Source organism: Theropithecus gelada, chromosome 20 (genome assembly GCF_003255815.1).
Source record: "Theropithecus gelada isolate Dixy chromosome 20, Tgel_1.0, whole genome shotgun sequence".
Taxonomy (NCBI): domain Eukaryota; kingdom Metazoa; phylum Chordata; class Mammalia; order Primates; family Cercopithecidae; genus Theropithecus; species Theropithecus gelada.
The window spans coordinates 61,423,777-61,448,003 of NC_037688.1; the positions used below are offsets into that span (position 1 = coordinate 61,423,777).

Consider the following 24,227-nt stretch of genomic DNA (forward strand, 5'->3'; position numbering starts at 1 on the left):
ATGACTCCAGCCCTTCCTGACCAACCACCAGGTAGGTCAACTGTCCTAACATCTTGGGAATGGGTGCATGGGGCTGGGAGAAAATTTCCCTGGTGTCACCATACATGGATTTGAAAACTGGGGCCTCCCAGACAGCTGTTAGATAATGCAAAACAAGATCCTGATGTCAAAGATTAATGAGCATGTAAATAATATCATTTCATAAGATTTGAGGGGAAAAACAGTATTTTAAATTCATATATTAATGTAATTTTAAATACAATCCGTCAGAGTAACTAAAATAAATGAGACATTACAAGCAGATGGCTATCTCATCTAAATTTCTAAAAGTTTGTATTATGTTGAAACGTATGAAATTGCTACTAACAGCTAAGTATTGGCAATTTCATGTGGTTCAACTTTACAAACTCAAATTGGCAGAATACTTTAAAAAATACCATTGGGAAAATGGTGGATCATGTTAGTGGGGGCAGGCATTTATGCTACAAGGTGAAAGTGGCACCTTGGAAGTATCTGACCTCAGAATCTTTAAGGCTAGAGCCGTGACGGCATTTTGGAGATTCAGTGGAGTGTTTGTTGAATTTTTTACTTAACTGAGAACATTTTGGGAGACAAACTCTTGGCTCTTGACTCTCGGTGATATGGAAATGGAAATGGAAATGATATGGATATGGAAATGTTGGATGTACACAATCTGTTGTAGGGTCATCTTAACCAGCAAGATATGAAGTGATTTCATATTTCAATTATGATGATATACCTAGAAATTATAATGTCTGTTGACTATTTGCCCAATTTTTTTGACAGATAGATCTTCTTTCATACAATGTCATAGAATACTTGTCTTTCATACACTCACCAGTGACGTTAGTGGCGAATTGCTTGCCTCCAGCTAATGCCAAAATCGAATGGTGGAGGTTCTAGGGAGAATAAGATCATCACTGTTCATCTCTCAGAATTCTACTGGCTTTCTCACTCTATCAACCCATACCACCTATAATTTGCAGTTCTTGCACTGTATCACCTTGATCCCCCTAGACTCGCCCTAATAGAACCATTATTTCATACGTTTTCTAATTCATACTTATCATTAGTTTGTATAGAAAATAGCAATATGAGGATTATCCTAGGATTTCCTGTGAAAATACTTATAGAAGATCCATTATATTGACCAACATCTCTTATATAAAGAGGAAATAAGCCCTGTCTCCTTGGAGCTCACATCATTAGACCATATGATGTCGTAAGAGACACATGACCCATCAGTTTTCCTCCTTGCTTTTACTGTTAGGAAACTCACATCTGTGTTTGAGCTCAATCATCAGAGAGCTTTTCTCACCATAGTATTTCTTTATATGATTCTACCTCCCTCTTGATTCCACATGAAATTGCCAATACTTGGGTATTTTGACTTACAAAAGTAGCTATTTCATAATATATTTCATATGTCTTAACATAAACTTTTAGAAGTTTAGATGAGATAGCCATCTGCTTATAATGTCTCATTTATTTTAGTTACTCTGACGGATTGAATTTAAAATTACTTCACTTTTTGTCAGGAATTTTGTGTTGACCCCTGTAGCAACTCCACCCCCAAACGTCAGCTTAGTTTTGGAGAGCAGGCTTGGTCACATTCCCATTCTATACCCCTGTCGGCTTGTTCTTGTTGCTATAAACAGAGCACCAGGATTTTTGTCTAATTTCTTAGTATGAGCTCCACTTCTCTGTTAGTAATATACTGGACTTAATGAACAGTAGGAAAAAAATAACATATATCTGTTCTCCCAGGTCTAACAAATTTGCTGATGGCAAATTCTTCTTAAAAGACAATTTAAATTTTACTGTTGCAGCATACGTCTTTTCCTCATAAAGATGAGAAATTAGAGTTAGAAGTTGTTGATTTGAGCTGGCCATGTAACCTCAGACAAGTCACTTCTAAAAAAAACTTCTGGGATTCAATTTCTTTCCTCTGCAGAATGGGAATAAAAATCTTTGTTATTACAAAGATTAAATGATATAAAGTATATGAAAGGACTTTATTTCCTTAAGCCAGTATACAAGTCATGTTACAATTATTCAAAGGCAGGAGGAAAATTGAAGTCTTGTATAAAATACCTTTGTGCCCTAAGTACTTTGCCTCTGTTATCTTTGTTTCTTCTTATTACCCAGAAACTCCTTGCTATACCTCTGTCCAAGGGCTTGAATGGCTACAGCTTTTGGAAAAGGATCCAGGACTCTGACGGTGGCGTGTATTGCCCTTAAAGCCACTGTGAGGACCCTGGAACTCTACCCCATGAGGGCCAGGTTCATCTGAGTACAGTGAGCTGCAGAGCCCATGCTGATCTGTGACACAGCAAAATGCCCAGCGTGGAAGGGTAGCTAGGTCAGGGGCTGAGCTGCAGCTACAGTCAAGCTATAAATACATCCTTCCCTCTAGGCCTGGAGAGGAACAGCGTGTCTTCCTAGAAGCCTGAGGGCAGGATAGCAGGCCCATCAACAGATGGCAAGATGCCAGCCCCACGGCAAGGCTGAGCATATGTCAATTGACTGGAACTCCACAGATAAGCTGCAGACTGAGGTGTGCTGGGGTGGGTGCTATCCATTAAGTATGTGTCAGTCAGCCGTGATCTAATTAGTCATGTGCAGTCAATCATGTTCTGGTCAGATGTGGATCAGCCAGACACATGCCAGTCACACAGACTCATCTCCAGTTCTTCAAGGCTTGTGGGAGTAAAATAAACGTCAGTCACACACACGTCCACTGGGTGCATTTCCATCCGACACTGTGTTGCATGAGAAAGGGGCACAAACCACGTGCCCCCAGCAGCATGCAGAAAAAAGGCTGATGTAAGAATTAAGAAGTTGCTTGAAGCCCTTCCATCCTCCCTGGCTCTTCTCTTACCACCTTTCTGGTCCCTTTTCCTGCAGTCTGAGTATGCTATGTACCCAGCAGTGCAGATGCCACATGGTGGGGGACAAAGAAAGTGGAGCGGCATCTTACTCAGAGATTGGGTTCTGGAGTGAACAGGTCAGATGACAAAGGCACGGACGCAAAGTCGCCTTGAGAAATCCCCTCAGTCCAACTTCGCCCGTTTTACCTTCTGTGCATTGGGGCTGCTATACAAAATACCACAGATCTGACAATTTATAAATAATAGAAATGTCTTTCTCACAGTTCTGAAGACTGGGAAGTTCAAGATCAAGGTGTTGACAGATTTAGTTTCTGGTGAGAGCCTGGTCTTTTCCAAGATGGCATCCTGAACACTGTGTCTTCGCACAGCGGAAGGGATGGAAGGGCCAAAAGGGGCCAAACCCACTCCCTCAAGCGCTTTTTAAAAGAGTGCTAATCCCGCCCATGAGGGTGGAGCCCTTGTGGCCTAAACCTCCCCAGAGCTCCACCTTTTAATACTGTTGTATTAGGGATTCAGTTTCAACATGAATTTTGGAGAGGACAAACACTCAAACCATACTGCCTTCCATCACTGCTGCACATTGCTGTCTATTCAGTTGGTCAGAGGAAGTAGGTAGCTTGCATTTGGGGACCACAGAGGATAAAAAATAAGTAATAACTAACATTAGAATCACAGTTAGTAGGGAAAAATGCTCACACTGTGAAGGGTATGCCGAGATCGAAAGGACGAAAGATCTATATCTCCCTTCTCATGGTTATCCTTCAGTATATGTTCATGAACAAGACAGCAGGTAAAATTGCTTATACTATTTAAGTCATCTCTTTTTTTCTCAGTTCGACAGAATAGGATTGGATTTAGGTGAGTTAAATGCCTTATGAGATGACTCCCTTGCATCATCAGATGAAATGCAATCTGATTTGTTTTAGAGGTGTTGAAAATATGTTTGGTCCAGTTCCCAGAGCTCAGGCTAAATCCAGGCACCAGGCCCACAAGTGCATAAGAAAACTCCAGGGCCTCGATGTGTTCTCTCAGGTGTTCCCTGGCTACGGGAAGCAGGGAGAGTGGTGTGCCTGAGCTTGCTAGTCCTGTCTCCTGAGAGCTGATTGCGCTTGTCTCTTCCTAATTTGCATGCAGTGATGCCACTTTGGTAGCTTGAAATTGGCCCAGGTGAGTGTATTTACACCAGGGAAATTGGCAGATGCTGCAAATCAGACGTCTTTCCTTCCCCTGATACTCCTTCAGAGAGCCAGTTTATGAGCTGGAGATAAAGGCAGGGAGAAGTTGGTGCTGGGGGCACTTGCCTTGAGAAGTCAAGTGGAAGGGATAGTGAGACAAATTGGAGGTCTCTAATGTGGGAGGTGCTGGAGTCATTTTGAAGATTGGTTGGAAAGTGTTGGTAAGCTAAGAGACAGCTTTTTCAAATAGTTGAAGTTTCATTGTAACACAGATTGTTAAATTTTTTCCCAATATTCATTCTCTCCTTCTTCCTTAGCAGAAACTTCAGTTCTGGGTTGTCAGGGAAGCAATGTGTTCAGCCAAGAGATTACATTTTCTGGTCTCCTCTGTAGTTAGAGGTGGCCAAAAAGATGTTCATATAAGTTACTGGGCCAGGTGTGGTGGCTCACGCCTGTAATCCCAACACTTTGGGAGGCCGAGGCAGGTGGATCACCTGAGGTCAGGAGTTCGAGACCAGCCTGGCCAAGATGGTGAAACTCTGTCTCTACTAAAAATACAAAAGTTAGCCAGGTGTGGTGGCGCTCACCTGTAATTCCAGCTACTTGGGAGACTGAGGCAGGAGAATTGCTTGAACCCAAGAGGCGGAGGTTGTGGTGAGCCAAGATCACTACACTTGCACTCCAGCCTGGGCAACAAGAGCTAGACTCCATCTCAAAAGAAAAAAAATAAAAGAAAGAAAAAAAAGAAATAAGTTACTGGGTAGAATTTCTGGGAAATATCCTTAAAGGGGGTTGATTTAGTTAGAAGGAGTAACTTCTTTCTTTTCCTTTTCTTTCTGGCTACAACATAGATATGGTGGTTGGAGCCCCAGCAGCCATTTTGGACCATGAGGATGGAAACCATGGAATAAGTATGGTGTGGCAGAAAGACCAAAGGAGGCTGAGTCCCTGATAATATAATGGAGCTGCTGCACCAACTCTTAACTGTCTGACTCCAGACTTCTTTGATTTGAGAGACTAAACCGCGGATTTATTTAAGCCACTGTTGTCAATAAAAAGCAGTTAGGAATACAGTTCCTAGAAGGCACATTCATAGTTTCATTTCACACTAGAAAAATGGAATAAAATGTGTTATAAGTTGTTTGTGGGGGGGGAGGGGGCTTGCTTTTTTCCCTTGAGGTGATAAAAGCAACATGTTCTCAGTATTTACCAGCAAACCAAAGGCAAAGTTCATTGTCACAATGTGAGGAGCCCCACTGAGACAACTATTTATTGGCCTAAATTGGTTTTTCAGATCTCTGGTGCTGAACACTGGGAGGTGGTGTGAGAGGGTGAGGAGACTGCGTATGTCTACCTAGGAAGGGGACTAAACAGGAAGGAGACCAGCAGCCCATCTTATCCTTGGAAAGGTGGGTTTGTATTTCTGCCCCTAGTACAGGTAGGTAGGTGTGAGATCCACCTTGAATCTATGGGAAAGCTGAGTATACGCCCTGGACTGGGATATGGTGTAGATGGGTCCGGGGTCAAATCTTGTGACCAGAATTTAGCCCAGTGGCCTTAATTCTTGGTCCCAATTTCCCCCACCTAAAACAATCACGCCTCCAGATGCTTTTCAGACTGGCATGTAACACTCTTCCAAAAGATGAAAATTGCTCTCATTCTTTAAAACGGGACTCCACTGTCACCTCCTCCTGTCCCGATTTTCACCAGGAAAGTCTCCACTCTCTTCTCTGTGCCCTTCATCACATAGATTCCACTTATTACATTATATAGTAATTACTTGTTTATATGACTCTAATTCTCATTAGTTTGGGGGCTCCATGGGGGTGCAGGAAGGAAGGCCAATATGACTGCGCATCTCTGGAGCCCGGCTAGTACACCTAAGTGTTCAAGGTTAAGTGAATTAAATCCCATCAATTACTCATTTTAAAAAATTCATCTAGTAGGTTCTTCATCAAGTTTAAGGAAAAAATGTAACCTCATTGTCCCTCTGGGGCAAGCTTGTCCAATGAATGATTTGGTTCAACTTTTATGTAACAAAGTTGTGAGTTGTTTCTCAGCTGCCACAAACCCTCAGGTCATGTAACCTAAGCATGCTCACGTGAACCAAGCTTGCAACTTCTGGGGAAATGTAAGTGCCCAGACCAAGGAGCGGGGACTGAATGGAGAAGCAGATATCACACGGCAGGATCCAGAATCCAATCAGATCAGGCTCTGCTGTCACCTCATGGCAGGACCCAGTCAGATCAGGCCTCCTGACATCACCTCATTTCAAGATCCAATCAGATTGTACCTCATTACCCTATGCTTATAAAACCTGACCCAGCCCCAGCTCCAGAAGGCACTGCTTTGGAAGCTATCCCTGGTGTTCCTCTTACTTGTTGCGAGTAATAAAAACCCCCTTGTTAAACCCCTCTTGGTTGTGGTCATTGGGCTGTCACCGGCCAAGCTACAAAACCTATCCATTGTGTGGGTAACAAGCTGAACTTCATCTAAGAGGTTGAGAGATTTATCATAAGTGGGAGAAGAGTGGGAAGGTGTTCCATGGCCTTCTTCATGAAGTTCTTGCTGATTCTGCGTTGTTCTCCTCGTTTATATGACCGTAAATTCTTGCATTGCTCTAATTATTGCACTTTGCTCACTGTCTCATGTGTCTCCTGTGTGACTTGCTCCAGGGCAGTGCTCATACTCTGGCAATCAAGGGTGTGGCCTTGAGACTAGAGCCTGATTTGACTCCTGGCTCTGCCAGATGTGAGAACTTCAGACATTTTCTTTACTTTTTTTAAGCCGTACTTTTCTTATCTCAAAGTGAGGAGAGCATCAATATCAGCTATCACGTTTGAGTGTGATTCCAAACACTTCATATGAATTAAATTTGTTGAATCCTCATGAAGCCACTATGATATTGGTACAATTCTTAATCCCCCTATTTTATAGATGAGGAAACTGGCACAGGAACCTAAAATAACTTGTTTAAGGTCTCAGAATAAGAGAGTAGTAAGCTAGGGTTAGAACTTAGGCATCCGTGGTCTTAACCACCACACCGAATAGTTTCACTTTTGACTACACTTTGAAATAGTACTTGCCTTGGCCGGGCGAGGTGGCTCATGCCTATAATCCCAGCACTTTGGGAGACTGAGACAGGTGGATCACAAAGTCAGGAGATCGAGACCATCCTGGCTAACATGGTGAAACCCCGTCTCTACTAAAAATACAAAAAAAATTAGCTGGCCTGGTGGCGGGCGCCTGTGGTCCTAGCTACTTGGGAGGCTGAGGCAGGAGAATGGCGTGAACCTGGGAGGCAGAGCTTGCAGTGAGCCGAGATCGCGCCACTGCATTCCAGCCTGGGCAACAGAGCCAGACTCCGTCTCAATAATAATAATAATAATAATAATAATGATAATAATAAACTATTAACAAAAAGGAAATGGTACTTGCCTTATAGAGTTATTATAAGATATGGAAAGCACAATTGTTGGCATACAAAAAGCACTGAATAAATGTTAGCTGTCATTACATTTGCACTTCCCTTTTGCACACATTCAGTAAATTTTTGTTGAATAGTTTTGAGTGTTAATAAGTGTTTATGAGGCTGTAATAAAGAGACACATACACACAAGAAGACACAAACCCACACATAAGTATGCATCCGTGGAGAGACACACATGTGCATACCAAAAGGACTGAATGTGGAGTATGAGGAATCACTAAGGATCACAATACCAGCAGAGTTGGAGAAGCTCCTGAAAGGCAGAGCTAGACAAATAGAAAGAGTCTTGGATGTCCAAAGTCAGAAGTATCTCAGTGCTAATTTCCAGATCATTCAGGGACATGGAATCCCAGTGAATGGGGAGGAACTGCAGACAGGGCTGCCATGCAAGACTGCAGTTTGTGCCTTACAAAATGATGCCAGCTGGGGGCTGGGGGGCAGAGTTGGGGGTGATATCCAATCTGTACTCCATTCACCATGCTGTATACTCAAAATGCTGTGGCCACCCCAAAGACACACCTGTTCCCACTTATCTGCCAATGAAGAGTGCCTTTTTCTAACCTCACAAAGGCTAATGATGGCAAGAAAGATCCCAAGAGACCTGAGTGATTTCAGGCAGAAGACAGAGCCGAGGAACAGGGTCTATTCTTGTGGTTAAGCAATGATCAAAAGGGCTAACATTCAGGTTAGAGAGCCCCAGAAGTTCATTCATGTACTCAGATAATTATTAAGTACTTACATAAGTCAGGCACTATGCTGAAAAATATGAGCACAGTCCCCACTCTCATGTAGCTCCCAGACCTCTAGAAGAGACAGATATCAAACAAGTAAACTAATATATAATGTCAGATAGTGATAAGTGCTATAATAGACTTTTAAGAATTACAAGATTGAGAGTGACTGGGGAAGACAAAGGGCAAGTTTTGAGTGGATATTTGAGCTTAGAACTGGATGATAAGAAAGAGATGGCCATGAAATCTTGAGTATTAGCCCTTTAGGAGGAACAAGTTGGTGTCAGAGTTTGGGGACAACAAGGACACCCAGAGATTTACCATCCCAAGTGGGGCATGGTTGAGAGTGAAAGAGGCAATGTTGATAATGATGCCGGGACAACAGGTATAAACTGGGTCTGAACTGGGAAAATCAGAGTGAAAGAGCACCTTACCCTAGGGGGCACAGGGACTGGGTTTATTTGGCCAGAGACTCTGGAGCCCAGCGTTTAGACGGAGCCACTTGATCCTGGGTTGTGAAAGTGATTTAATTCACCCATTCACAGGAAAAAGGAAATTGCTATGAGCAATTCTGTAGTTCTGTTAGAGCTGCAGCTGATCTCAGCCAACAGAAATATTGGAGCGGTGGTGGATTCCACTGCCAGGAATAAAGGGGATATGAATGGACTGCCTACTACGTGTGAGGCAAGTGTTTTCTCGCTTAATCTTCACAACAAAAACTCCTTATCATGGGTACAAATTTATGTCCCAATTTACTTATGATACAATTGGCGCAAAGAAGTTAAATAATTTCCCCAAGGTCATGTAGCTAAGGAATGACAGAGGTGGGATTCAAACTCAGACCTACTGGGTCTGAGCAAATTGTGCTTGCTTCTATACCATATTGTCCTTAGACAGAGGCAGGGGAAAGAAAGCAGGGACTGAAACAGGTACAGACACATTCCAATATGTGTGGAGAAGCATACTCACATATTGACACAAAACCACAGAGAGAATCAGAGACACCTGGAGGCTTTGCTACATTGATATGGTTCTGTGGCCAAGACAGCTAGATATCCCTCAATATCTGTTCTCCCCTTCTTTCATAGAATATGCTAGTTTTAGCTCAGCATAGTGACACCCAAATTAAAGATTACGTTTCCCAGCTTCCCTCACATCTAAGTGTGACCAAATAACTATGTTCTACCCAAGAGGGTGTAAGTCAAAGTGGTACCACTACCTTTGCACAACCACAGGAGGCACCATTCACAATATGAAGATGCTGTGAGTAGACATGATGTTGCAACCTCAAATGGAAGAGGCATGTTCTTCCTGTGCCCCTTTTTGCTCCTACGAGATTGAATGTACCAACGAACAATGGCAATAGAACTCTGATCCACAACCTCTTTAGCAACCCGCTTGGGAAGCCAGACCACAATCCCTGCAGCAACCGGCCCAGAATGAGAAAGACTTGTTCAATAACTGCCAGCTCCTCCATTTTTTGTCCGTGCTTCCAACTCAGGACCAGACAGAGAGTCACATAAACCTCTGAATCAATCACATAAGATGCCCGTTTTTGTTTTGATTGTTTGTTTGTTTTGATTTTTGTTTTTGTTTTAGATATCCAAGCTACAGTGCAGTCGTGTAATCACAGTTCACTGCAGCCTCGACCTCCTTGGGCTCAGATGATCATCCTGCCTTAGCCTCCCAAGTAGCTGGGATTACAGGACATGGCACAATCCTAGCTATTTTTTTTTTTTTTCATAGAGACAGGTTTTCACCATGTTGCCCAGGCTGGTCTCGCACTCCTAGGCTCAAGGGATCTGCCAGCCTCAGCCTCCCAAAGTGCCGAGATTACAGATGTGACCCGCTACACCCAGCCAAATGACCCACTTCTAATGAGCTCACTTCCAGCTTTCCTATGCTAACTACCTACAATCAGGCACCCCTGAAGCCTTCCCTCTTTTCCGATATGAACCTTTCCCACTGTTCTGCCAGCCTGTGAGTTTCTGCCAAATGCAAGACTCCTTGCTAGAGCGAGCTCTGAATCGATGACCTCTGCTTGCTCTCTTTTGGATAGTCTTCATTTATTTCTGCACCCTCTTCCTGCTGGGTGGAATGTAGATATAGTAGGATGCATGGGTCTCCAGTCTCTGGTGTCATGGAACTGCCGTCCACTCTGGGCTGTTAGTAAGAGAGAAATACATTTCAGCCTTTTAAGACACCGCCATTTTGTGTCTCTGTTTCAGCAACCTAACCAAACACACACACACACGCGCACACACACACACACACACCCTGAGGAGCCTTTCTAGTTCAGATTGAACATTCAAACTTCATCTATTTAAAGCATACTAATTTGGAACTTGCACAAGTTTGCCCTGGGGCAGCCTGGGTAAAAGGGTCCATTTGCACTGGATTAAAAAATCAGAGTTTGCTGAGCAGATTCATGTACTCCAGATTTTACTCATTTAAACTAGGATTTTTAAGCATCTTTCATTTGCATACAATGATTGAGATGATAATTACGAGAGACTCATACCTATTCATTAATACTTGAAATTTACTTAGTCCGGGCAGTCTGAGAGTGCTTGTCATGCAAAGGAATAAAGCTGCATTTATGCGCACAAAATTCAAAATTTTCATCAATTCTGACTGATCTCTTCAGAATAAACAAGCAAATTCATTGACTCCTTCTTAGGCGATTCCTTTGTGTCTCAATGCACTTCCGTCTCCCATTGGATATGGCTTTGGCCCCTATAAGGCCCAGAGTTACAGAACACCAAATGCTTTTGGATGGGAAGTGTATAAGGGCAATTAATTAATGCCCATATATAATCTGCCCTTTTTCTGATCACCAGAGGCTCAGGGCCCCAACTTCCAAGCAGGAATGGCTTGCACCCTGTCACTTCTCCAGATCCACAGGGGAAGCACAGAGGCAGACCTGCAGAATTGATTTCTTGATGCCATGGATCCAGTCATCTGATTCCCTGTAAGACGCTTGGGTAAGGAAGATGGACCAAGATGCAGAATTGTTGTATTACACTTTAGTGTCTTCCACCCTTATAAGTCAAAACTGATCTTCAAGGAGCTTCTACTGTGCCTGACAGAGTACACAAAGTCCACGCGGTCCCCAGATGTTCAGCAATCCTTCCTTGCTTCCTATGGATACATGGAGCTATCTGGGAAGCATCCCCCAGAAATGCAGTTCCTTGGGACACCCTTATCCACAACCCCAGACCTCCAACATCCATCCACCCTCTCACACATTCAACCATCAGACATCTGCTATGTTCCTACTACATCTTAACAAGATATAGTCTTGACTCTTGAGGAGTTCATTGTCTATGGTGGAGGCAGACATTTACACATTTACACAAATAATTATAATCTAGTATGATAAAAGCTGCCATTGAGTCATGTACAAGCTCCCCAGTGAACAGAAGAGTGAGCAGATAGCTTAGCTGGAGAAGGCTTCAGAAATATCAAGCAAACGACACTTGAGTGAAGGGAGCATGGGTTTCCATTAGCTGGAGATGTGTCAGGGAAGAAAGCATTCCAGGTGAAGGAAATGGCATGGGAATAGGTAATGGAGACTTGAAAAATGCAACAAAAGGCACATCGTTTTGCAAGGTTGGAGCAGAGGATGAAGGAGAAACTGTAAGTTGGGGTCGTCTTGGGTGCCATGCTGGAGGATTTGGGCTTTACTGGAGGTTATAAGACACATTCAAGCCAGGGCTGGGAACTCAAATGCCTACAGGAGCCTGGCAAATGACAAACCAGCAAGGGAGGCTGCCTACATGGGAGTTGTAAAACTGGGGAGTGCAGCTGCCATCCAAAGGCAGCGGCCAATTGTTGCCATGATGCGAGGTGGGCTTAGTGTAGTCAAGTTTCTCTCTCTCTTTTTTTTAATAGGAAGCTGGAAATCCATAATTTTTACATACGAATGCTCCCAGTTTCTAACTGTTGACAGTTATTTCAAAATATCATCCTGGCCAAGCAAAAGGATATCTGATGCCCCATCAACCTTTGGACCTTCAGTGTGGCACTTCTGATCTAAAATTTCTAAGCAGAGAATGAACACAGACTTGTGTTTCAGATAGAGGGTGTCCCCATAGGTCTCACATGATCTTTCTGCCTCAGCTTCTGCCACCAAGAACTTCCTTCCTCATCTCCACCACCTTGCCTCTGCCCCATGTAGTCCTTGCCCTCCTCCCTGACCCCCAGACCACCCCCAGCACCAGCTACCTTCTAGCACTGGGAGAAGTTGAATTAATGAACTGTGCTGCAGACCCAGCTTACAGAGAAAAACCCAGCATTAAGGACACGAGAGAGCCATATTTATTTCACATGGACAAGCATGATTCCATTGCATGCTGAACATGAAAGCTCGAATGAGCAGAGTACCCGTAACAGCAGAATTATGTGCTTTTGTCCACAGGGAGCAGGGAGAATCACAAAGTGGTTTTCAGAGACGGTGTTTTTCAAGCACAGTTGAGACCACAGGCTCTGAAGTCACTGGTTTATTTCATCACCAAAGGGTCTGTCTCCCAGGAGCGGCCGGAGGTGCTTTCAGCTTTGCAATCTCTCAATGAATTGCTAAGGTCTGAGGAAGGCTAAGGATGGTCTCCCATCCCACCACCCAGAGCATCTTGAAGAAACGAAGCTCAGAGGGACGATACATGCCACTTGGATTTAACAAGGCCACTCCTGCGTGGACAATGACAGAGACTGACCGCTGTGCCCATAGCAACAGAACCATCATCGCTTATAGTATCTATCATCACTGGAACATTCACTCTTCTTAAAGCAATTCCCCAAGGCCCCTTATGGGCAGAAAGGAAAATGATTCTGGAATTTACTGGACATGCCAGGAGCAGATCAACTTTGCTTGAACAGACTGATGAGAGATAGTGGCAGGGACTTCCTGTTCTCTCGGCTTTAGCTGGGCTTCCTGGTTCCAAGATGATGCAGCTCAAGGTGGGAAAGGGGGCTGGAGCTGAGGTGTGTTGGAGGGAGAAGATCAGAGGGTCTGGGAGCAAATCTCATGGAAGAGATAAGCAGAAGAGCCCTTGCGAGCCCTTTCCTCTCGTGGGCTTATTCCCATCTGAAGTCCTGCCCAACAGTTTCATAAAATTTGATATTGTAAGGTCTATAAAATTCCCGGAGCTGGTCTATCACTTCAGGATCAATCTGTACATGAGTTCTCCCTTTTGATTTGCCCAGGCATCGAGGCAGGAGGCTCGATTCTGTTTTTTTCAAGCAAGGGAATCCTTTGGTCTTGTTGAAATAGAAGTGCTTGTCCGTGATGAATCTCTTAATGCCCAGGAAGTCCTGGACTCGCCCCATCTCGCCGGCCGGGTCAGTGATGAGTCGCTCGCCACTGACGAAGTGAATCTGAGCTAGCGGGAAGTACTGCAGCCAGCTCTCCAGGTGCAGCACGTACATGCCGATGCGGATGGCGTTCCACGACACGTCCACCAGGCCCAGGGTGCGGTTGCGGAAGGAGAGGCCCTCAAAGGTCGGGATGTCGGGCTTCTTGGAGAGTGTCTGGGTGTAATCAGAGATGGCGCGGGTCACAGGGTTCCGCACGACCACAATCAGCTTGGTGTCTCGGGACATGTTGAAGATGCGTCGAGGAGCCTCTTGAGTGACGAAGTAGCTGGGCGTCTTCTCGAGGGTGATCTGGCTCTCCAGGGTCCTGGGCATCAGGCTCCTGTGTGGGCAGAAGGAACACATCATCAAATAAGTTTGCCTGGGGCCAGGCCTCAGGCCCAGCTACATCAGCCCTTCCACCCAGGGACCTGTTGCATCCCCCTACTTGCCTCTGTTCCATTCAAAGCTCTCACCTGGTGAGGGACTCACTTTAAATCTTGTTGCTTTTCTTTTCTTTTCTTTTCTTTCTTTTGTTTTGAGACAGGGTCTCACTCTGTTGCCCAGGCTGGAGTGCAGTGGTACAGTCACAGCTCACTGCAGCCTCTAACTGCTGGGATCAGGCTATCTTCCCATCTCAGCCTGCCAAGTAGCTGGTACTACAGGTGTGTGCCACCATGCCTGGCTAAGTTTTTCTATTTTTTTGTAGAGCAGGGTCTCACTATGTTGCCAGGCTAGTCTCGAACACCTGGGCTTAAGCAATCCTCCCACCTCAACCTCCCAAAGTGCTGGGATCACAGGCTTTTTTTCTTATTTAATGTTTAACCTGTTTGCTTCAAGACTGGAAACAATCTAAACATCCATCATTGTGAGCTAAATAAATTGTGGAATAGCCAATTAATAGGGTTAGGTAGATCTGTATGCATTAATATGAAATGAGTTCCAACATACAGTGTTAAATGAAAATAGGCAAGATACAGCTTATACATCTTAGGAAGGATACATAAGGAACCAATAAGAGCAGTTGCTTCTAGGGAGGAAACTCAAGGTGAGTGCAGAATCAGAAGATGAGGGATAAATGAGAATTACTTTTCTTTCTTTTTTTTTTTTTCAAGGGACAAGGTCTCACTCTATCTCCCAAGGTGCAATGCAGAGTTACAATCATGGTTCACTGAAGCCTCGAACTCCGGGGCTCCACTGATCCTCTCACTTCAAGAAGCCGGGACTACAGGCTCATGCTACCACTCCTGGCTGATTTTTAACAATTTTTTGTAGAGATGGGGTCTCACTGTGTTGCCCAGGCTGGTCTTGAACTCCTGGGCTCAAGTGATTCTCCTTCCTCAGCCTCCTGAGCAGTTGAGATTACAGGTGTAAACCACCATGCCTGGCTTATTTTTTTTTTTTTTTTTTTTGTAGAGATAGGGTCTCACTATGTTGCCCTGGCTGGTCTCAAACTCCAAGCTTCAAGTGATCCTCCTGCCTTGGTTTCTCAAAGTGTTGGGACCATAGGCACAAGTCACTGCACCTGGATAAGAATTACTTTTTATTTTATAACCTTTAAAACTGCTTGAAAATTTTAATGCATTTATTACATATTCAAAAATTACAAAGTAAGCCACTGAATATTGTTCTGGCAAAAGATATTTCTCCAAATATATTAAGAAAATCTTTTTTTGGGGAAAAAGTCTTGTCTTGCAGGAATAGCAACTGTTTTAGATATGAGTTCTGACGTCTTCTTCTGCTGAAAAACGGTTGAAACACATCCTTTGTGTAGGCTTGAACAAGCCAAGAACTCCAGGCTGGTTGGGATCTCAGTCAGGAGCCAGGCTATGCAACCTCTCTTTCCCTTGTTTTTTAATTTCCTGGCTGTGCTTGAGACCTTAAGGGATTTGGGAAGAAGCACTGAAGTCTCTTTCCCGGGAGCATCTCATTCAGACCTTGATGGAGGGGAGCATCCCTGGTTCCCAACCGCTACTTCTTGATGAAGGTCACTGTTGACCCTTACGTGCATTTCTGTTAATTCTAGCTGCACCTTAGAACTACCCGAGAAGTTCTTTTCCTTTCTTTCCTTTCCTTCCTTTTTCCTTCCTTTTCTTTCCTTCCTTCATTCCTTCCTCTCTCTCTCTCTTTCTCTCTCTTTCTTTCTCTCTTTCTCTTCCTTCCTTCCTTTTCCTTCCTTCCTTCCCCTTCCTTCCTTCCCTCCCTCCCTCCCTCCCTCCCTCCCTCCCTCCCTCCCTTCTTTCTTTCTTTCTTTCTTTCTTTCCTTCCTTCCTTCCTTCCTTCCTTCCTTCCTTCCTTCCTTCCTTCCTTCCTTCCTTCCTTCCTTCCTCTCTCTTTCAAACATGTCTGGGCTCTGTCCTAGAACAACTGATTCAAAATATTGAGGGAGGAGATATGCTTATATAAAGTTCCTCAGATCATTCTAATGGGAAGGCAGAGTTGAGAAACACCTTTCCCAAGCCTGACGTGGTAGGAGGCTGGTCTAGACTCCAGAGGCAGGGCTTGGATACAGGACCAAATTGAGGACTAGCTAAAACAGGGCGGGGCAGAAGCAGCTTTCCACAAGACACGCCCACCAGTATGCCCTGTCAGCTTACCACTGCCACGGCAACGCCTGGAAGTGATCATCCCTTTCTATGGCAACAACCTGATGACCTGGAAGTTACCACCCTTTTCCTAGGGTGGTAGATTTCTGCCTAATCTGCCCCTTAATTTGCAAGTAATTAAAAGTGGGTATAAATATGACTGCAGAACTGCCTCTGAGCTGCTACTCTGGATACTCTGCCTATATACTACCCCTGTAGGGTAGCCCTTCTCTGCAAGGAACAGTGCCTCTGCTTCTGCTGTACACTGCTGCTTCAATAAAAGTTGCTTATCTAACAACACTGGCTTGCCCTTGAATTCTTTCCTGGGCAAAGCCAAGAACTCCCCGAGGCTCGCCTGCCCTGCGTCACTAACACTATGATTTACCAACCCCCAGAATATTCATTCTCGCATCCTTTGGAATATCAACTCCCAGTTCTTAGCTTTCTGCTTCCCGGCTCCTATCACTCTCTCCACCCAATACCCTGGCCTCACAGTTCTTTGACCTTTGCTACTCCAAGTATTTCCATTTTCTCTTCCCTTCACCAACTCTTTTTCATGGCCATACCTTGGGTCATGTCATTGAAATTTGCCTAACTCTGAAGTGGTTAATTCAGAAATTTCACTCTAAGACCATGTAGAGGTTTGAATGGTGACCCTCCAAAAGATATGTCCACCCAGAACCTTTGTTCTGTTTTGGGTTTTGTGTGTGTGTGTGTGTGTGACAGAGTCTCATGCTGTCACCCAGGCTGGACTACAGTGGCGCCATCAGGGCTCACTGCAGCCTCAATCTCCCCTGTCTTAGGTGATCCTCCCACCTGACAACTCCCGGGTAGCTGGGACTACAGGCACTCGCCACCACTCTTGGCTAATTTTTGTAGTTTTTGTAGAGACAGGGTTTCACCATGTTGCCTAGGCTAGTCTTGAACTCCTAGGCTCAAGAGATCTGCCTGCCTTGGCTTCCCAAAGTGCTGGGATTATGGGTGTGAGTCACCATGCCCAGCCCACCCAGAACCTTTGAATGTGACCTTATTTGGCAAAAGGGTCTTTGTAGATGTAATTAAGGACTTGCAGATGAGATCATCCTGGATTAGAGTGGGCCATAAGCCCAGTGACGAGTGTCCTTGTAAGAGAAGGGAGGAAGAGTCACACATTAAATACGGTGACCTGAAGACGAAGGCAGAGTGTGAAGTCAGATATCTACAAGCCATGAACACCTAGGACTGCCACGAGCAGCCACTGGAAGCTAGGAGAGAGGCACAGGGCAGATTCTTCTCAGAGCAGTCAGAAGGAACCAACCCTGTGAACAATTTGGTCTCAGACTTCTATCCTCTAGAACTGTGAAATAATGCATTTCTGTTGTTTTAAGCCACTCAGTTTGCAGTAATTTGTTATGGCAGCCACAGGAAACTACAGATTACAACCTCGTCCCTTTCTACCTTTTCCAGTCTCAAACTTCTTATACCCATTTTCAAATTCATCTGGGATTCTCTTGATTTCACTTTATTCCATACCTTCTCTGGACCCAATGAACAATCATTTCAATAGCATCATCTTCATCCTCATCCATTTTCCCATTCAATTGCTCTCCCCAGTCTCTAATAATGCATCCTTCCAGCCTTTTCTCCTTTCCAGGTCTGTCCCTGGGTTGCCAAACAGCAGTGGAGAAAATTGCTGGCACTTACAAGTAGATCCTTACTATGTTCATGGATTCTAGCTTCCATTGAATCTTCAATACTGCCCAGTGATCTTATATTTGTCTTATCAGGCCCTTTCCATCATTTTTCATAGTAAGTGTTTCCAATTCTCATCATACACTCCTAGCCTGAATCCTGTCATCCATCCTTAACATGCAGCTAGTCTCCCGACACTAGAAAGCCATAAGCTTTCAACCTAACACCTCAACTCCTTCAACCTGCCTCTCCTCCAGCTTAAAGCTGATCCTTATGTGCAACCATCCTCAGTCCCTCCTGCTAGTCTCAGAGAACAAGGTACACGAGGGCTCACCCATCCACCAGTGCTTAGATCCCTTCCCCTTCTGCCTTTCCTGCAAACGCACCCATTAGCGCCTTGAACCTTCTAATTCATTGCTAGGCTGATACAACTGATCTCTTGCTTCCAGGCCCAAAGTCTATGTGGACCCTTTTTGGTTGATTGAAATAGTACTTATTAGTATTAAGTAGGACAATTTTAAAAAATAGTGTTTATTAGTATTGAGTAGAACAATTAAAAACAATTTTTTAAAACTTGAGTAGAACTAATTTTAATAAAGTAGTATTGAGTAGATAGTTTGTATTATGTGCAAACAGTCACAAGGGCACTTGAATAGAATTCTTTGGCTGGATTTTCTTAGAAATCAGGACATATTATATCGTGACTGTGGCATATATGGTAATTAGGTGTTGGCCTGTATGACAGGAATAGATGAAATTACATAAGGATAACAGTGCATTTAAACTGTGTTTAAAGATTTCCCAAACTCTACAGGGGCTATTGAAATAAAGGTCTTTCCCAGCACAAGGAAATTGACTTGACTTGCCACTAAACAGATTCCTTTGCAATATCCTTCAATACGCTAAAGAATATCCAAGAAAGGAATTGAGGACAGATTTTCTAAGCTTACTTGACTATAGAGCTGTGAAGCACCAATTAACATCTCTTTTTGTTACCAGTTTGGAAAATGCTGACCAAATCCAGTGATCTCCAAAGTACCACATTATTCCCCCATCTGTGCACTAAAGTGAAGCTCCACCCTTCTAATTTCTTTTTTTCTTTAATTTCCTTTTTTTTTTTTTTTTTTGAGACGGAGGTTTGCTCTTGTTGCCCAGGTTGGAGTGCAATGGCACAATCTCAGCTCACTGCAACCTCTGCCTTCCGGGTTCAAGCAATTCTCCTGTCTCAGCCTCGCAAGTAGCTGTGATTACAGGCATGTGCCACCACACCCAGCTACTTTTTTGTATTTAGTAGAGACAGGGTTTCACCATGTTGGTCAGGCTGGTCTCGAACTCCCGACCTCAGGTGATCCACACACCTTGGCCTCTCAAAGTGCTAGGATTACAGGCATGAGCCACCGCACTCAGCCTACCCTTCTAATTTCTAATTGGTGTTATCAGTTGCAAAACCAAATGGCAAATACTAAAGAAGATACAAAAATCAGGCTGCAAACACGCTGTAGTCATGCCACAAGTCAGAGGGCTCCTGGGTACTTCAAATTTTCTCTATCCCACCAAAAAACATCCTTGAATATTTATTTCTCCTTGTGTCAATGGAATAGAGTGTTGGAGTTCTGTGTGATGATAATGTGCAAAGGTACTGCGTATACCTTCCCATGCCCTGTGCACGTTGGAGGAAGGCGTAATTAGACTTTGCCTTGGGGCTCATCTTTCTTCTTTATGTCACTATTTAAATTTTGCTTACTTGTTTCCAGCTGCTAGCAAACAGCTGAACTTTTCTCTCACCCTGCAACCCTTTTAAGCTTTTGCCTCCTTTGTTTTCTATGTAGCTCTGCAAAAGTTACTGAAAGAATAATCTAATGCTCATTGTTTGGACTTTCCTCCCATCTGTTATTTTAACTTGCTTAGGAACTATTTTCCCTACATCTGGTAACAGCCCCAGATTTTTCCTTGAGGACTACCACTCCTGCTTTGGACAAAATCTTGGTGGGCCAAGGGTGGGGGTGCATGTCCAAAGTTAGGCTATTGGGAACCAATTGTGTTACAAAGACTAAAAAGGTGTCATAAAGATTGAAATTCCAATCAGATATAAAACCCTGGAAGAGATTCCTCATTAGTTTCTGTTGCCAAATCCCTGCAGCTATGTAGGTTCTTGCCCTTTCCGAGACCTGGCTCTTCCCCTTTCTTCTGGATTCTCTGAATTACTACACATCTTTCCAGTAAGTTTCTACTATTTTAAGTTAGTTAGAGTTGGTTTTTGTCGCTTGCAATCCAAGAATTTTAACCTGTCTTTTACAGTCTGGCCTCTTGCGATGGTTTGAATATTTGTCCCCTCCAAAACTCATGTTGAAATTTAATCCTCAACATGGTACTATTGGGAGGTGGGGACTTTAAGTGGTGATTGGGTCATGAGGGCTCTGCCTTCACGAATGGATTCATCTATTCATGGATTAATGAATTAAAGGATTAATGTGTTAATGAATTAGTGGTTTATCATGGGAGTGGAACTGGTGTCTTTATAAGAAAAGGATGAGAGATCTGAGCTAGCAAGTGAGCACACTCAATCCCCTTGCCATTTAATGCCCTGTGCTGCCTCGGGACTCTACAGAGAGCCCCCACCAGCAAGAAGGTCCTCACCAGATGGAGCCCCTTGACCCTGGACTTCTCAACCTCGATAACTGTAAGAAATAAATTCATTTTCTTTATAAATCATCCAGTTTCAGGTAATCTGTTATGAGCAACAGAAAATGGACTAAGACACTTACGTTCTGTTGAAGCTATACTCACCACTTGATTATAAATTCCATGAGGGCAGGGCAGGGTGTATCTTAATTGCAGCTGTATCTCCAGAGTCTACCACAATCCATGGCACAAGTAAGGTCTTTATCAGTATCTTTGAAATTTAAATGGAGTCAGCAACCTATCTAATCCATTTATGCATTGAAGCCCTCATCCCCTTTACAAATTCCTAACTCTCCCCAAACCATTCCGGAACTTCTCAATGGCCTGCATTCCACTTCTCTCACGCTGGTTTGTGTTTGTTTGTTTGTTTGTTTGAGACAGGGTCTTGCTCTGTCTCCCAGGCTGCAGTACAGTGGCACAATCTCAGCTCACTGCAGCCTTGACCTCCCAGGCTCAAGCAATCCTCCTGCCTCAGCTCCCCAGGTAGCTAAGACCACAGGTGCCTGACTATTTTTTTTTTTTTGTATTTTCAGTAGAGACAAAGTTTCGCCATGTTGCCCAGGCTGGTCTCGAACTCTTGGGCTCAAGCAACCCATCCACTTCAGCCTCCCAAAGTGCTGGGATTACAGGGGGGAGCCACTGCATCCAGGCCCACTTCTGTCATTCTATGTGATCCTCCTGGATGACCTCATTCCTTCCCCAGCCTTTAACCATCACCTAAGAGATGCTGACACACAAATCTGTAACTGCAGCTCCGACTGAAAGCTTTCCTATGTTCTTAACTGGAATGCCTGTCTATGGACTGGCTACCTCACTTCAACAATTAACATTTTCCTCCCCAGATTTGTTTCTCCCTTTTGCCTGCTTTGCAAATATCATTACGAAAGGAGGAAAACTTCAGAATCATTCTTTTCTCTTCCTCAAATGGAATGTCTTTCATTCTTATAAGTTTACCTCCCCAACCTTCTGAAGTCTCCAGCCTCCTCCCTTAGTCCACGAACACAGCCGCCGGCCCTTGTCACCTCTTCCTCAGACCACAGATTTCTCTCTGTCCTCCATGTTCCTATTCTTTTTTCCCTTTTCAACTCATTTCATGTCCACCAGGGAATCCAATCATGGATTCTAAGCTTTCTGGAGCAAATCCAATTAAGTCAGGCATCAAAGATTCTTTTGAATAAGGTCCGTATTCCTTGGCTTGGCATTTGAGGCCCTTGTCTACCTTTCTAGAATTAATCTCTTGCTCCTTCCTTGGTAGCCTGATGTTCATGCCATGCTGAACATAAAATCCTCTCCCTAGATAGGAACCTGCCCTTTCATGTGTGTTTTGCACTTGCCAAGTGTTTTATTTTTATTTTTTAAGACTCTGGTCCATCTTACTTGTCTCTCTTGCCCTGGTGAATGCCTACTCATATTTCCAAGTCCAAACCAAAAGTCACACACGCCCTCTGTAAACCCTTCTTTGTAACCTCATGGCACTTTGTATAACCGCCTACTAGCACCCTCATCCTCTTGTGTGGGAATTGTCAGTTATGCACCCATTTATGCCAACAGATCCTCAGCAACTTGCATGTCTCTTGTTCATTTTTACCTCCCTCACATCACACCTAGCATACCATAGGTGCTCCATAAATGGATCAAAGATCCAGTGTCAGAGGTGGGGCCCATTGAGAAGTGGCCCTTGAGTCCTCAGAAGTTGTCAGTGCTGTTTTATAAAGTTCAGCCCTTCTTTAGCATTCTGGCCTCGGGCAGCTAGTTCTGCAGGGAACTTTTCTGTTGTTTTTAAGATTTCATTGTGCCCACAGGGGCTCTGGCTCACGACTGAGGAGGAGTCCAAGCTCTACTTCACCAAACTTTCCAAATGTAGGAAGGTAGAATGAGATTTAAACGAACATCTCACGCCATTTCTGTTTTGCCACACGTACACTGTCCCTAGCCCAAGGCTCTGCCCTGTGGCTGGTGGGGAGGGGGTGGTGAAGTTAAGCTGCATGCCAGGACCACTTGAGGGGGTTTTGGAGCAATACAAATGTCTGGGTCCCACATCAGACTAATTAAATCAAAAACTCTGGGCATGAGGCCCAGGTACCTGCAATTTTATTTATTTATTTATTGAGACGGAGTCTCGTTCTGTTGCCAGGCTGGAGTGCAGTGGCGCAATCTTGGCTCACTGCCACCTCCACCTCCCAGGTTCAAGCGATCTTCCTGTTACAGCTTCCTGAGTAGCTGGGATTACAGGCATGCACCACCACGCCCAGCTAATTTTTTGTATTTTTAGTAGAGATGGGTTTCACCATGTTGTCCAGGATGGTCTCGATCTCTTCACCTCATGATCCGCTCACCTCAGCCTCCCAAAGTGCTGGGATTACAGGCATAAACCACCGCACCCGGCTGGTACTTGCAATTTTGAAGCTCTCCAGATGATTCCAGTGGGCCACCAGTGCTAAGAACCACTGTGGCAGACTGCACCTTCCTTTAGCCACGTGTCCCTTAATACAGTTGCTCGTGAGAATTAACTGAGTGCATCTTGGAGAAAAAATTCCCAGGTCCCTCTTCAGTACATTCCAATTTCAGTGGGTTTGGGGTGCAGTTCAAGAATATGCATTTTAAACAAGCTCCCCCCATGATTCTCATGATCAGAGAAGCTTGGGGCATACAATCTCAACAAAAGGTATTCTCATAAGTAACATGGGCACACTCATTACTACCTAATATATTTGATGTTGATTCGCGTGTTTACTGTCCCTGGCCACACCCATCCCATCCCACGGTAGATGGTAAATTTTGAGAGTGAAGATTGTTGTCTGTATTATTTACTGCTGTATTCTCTATGCCTGGACAAAGGCTGGCACTTAGTAAGGGTTCAGAAAATACTTGCAGAAGGGAAAAAATAATAAAGACAAGGCTTTAATCTTGGAACAATGAGGCAGAATAATACTGTTTGTACTGATGAAGATGTGTCGCTCTTTCTATGCTGTAAAAGTCTGTACTCTTTCACCCTAAGGGAAACATCACAGACTTCCTGTAGCCCCTTGCTAAAGAAAAAGAAAAAAAACCCACCCAAGTACTCTCTTGTCATCCTGAGGCTTTCTGGAAATTATATTTTTAACTCACACTAGGTTACCCAGTGGAACATAAGACAGCTCCCTTAGAACCCACTGTCCACCTAAGCAACATCCCTTGCACGTGTGAGCACGTGGGAACCTGCCTGATGTCCGCCATCATCGGAAACTTACAGAGCTGGCACACCGCTGATTATTACTGATAGGATTCTCTGGAAGGTTTCATTTTCTGCTAAATTTGTACACTCTTTATATGTGTTCTGGAAGACCCGGCTGCCTGGAGGCCTGTGGTGATTTATTAGCTTCTAACTGGGCAACCAAGCTCCTTGAAAATCATTGCAGTCTCCGGAGAGATAATTAAGAGCGGAAGAGGAGGGAAAAGGCCTTATTGCAGGAAACCGGTTCTTCAAACCAAACCTGCTAAAGCCCCACACACTGAGCCATGTGGCAGGCGCAGCACCTGTGGCCGTTTATCCTCGTCTAGTTGAGCGTAGTCATGAACTCCCTCTCACACTGTGGGACCATTTCCTTCCAAGTCCACAGCCCCAAATCCTTACACTTACGTGACCCTGG

General features: G+C 44.2%; 1 protein-coding gene across 1 annotated transcript in view; it reads right to left on the bottom strand.

Annotated features, from left to right (window-relative positions):
• Positions 1–12,605: 12,605 nt before the first annotated feature.
• Positions 12,606–24,227, bottom strand: part of HS3ST2 (heparan sulfate-glucosamine 3-sulfotransferase 2) — a 101,730-nt gene continuing 90,108 nt past the window's right edge. Inside the window, exon 2 of the mRNA XM_025370731.1 lies at positions 12,606–14,003. Within this exon, the coding sequence (XP_025226516.1) occupies positions 13,385–14,003 (619 nt within the window). The 3' untranslated portion in view covers positions 12,606–13,384. The remainder of the gene's footprint in view (positions 14,004–24,227) is intronic.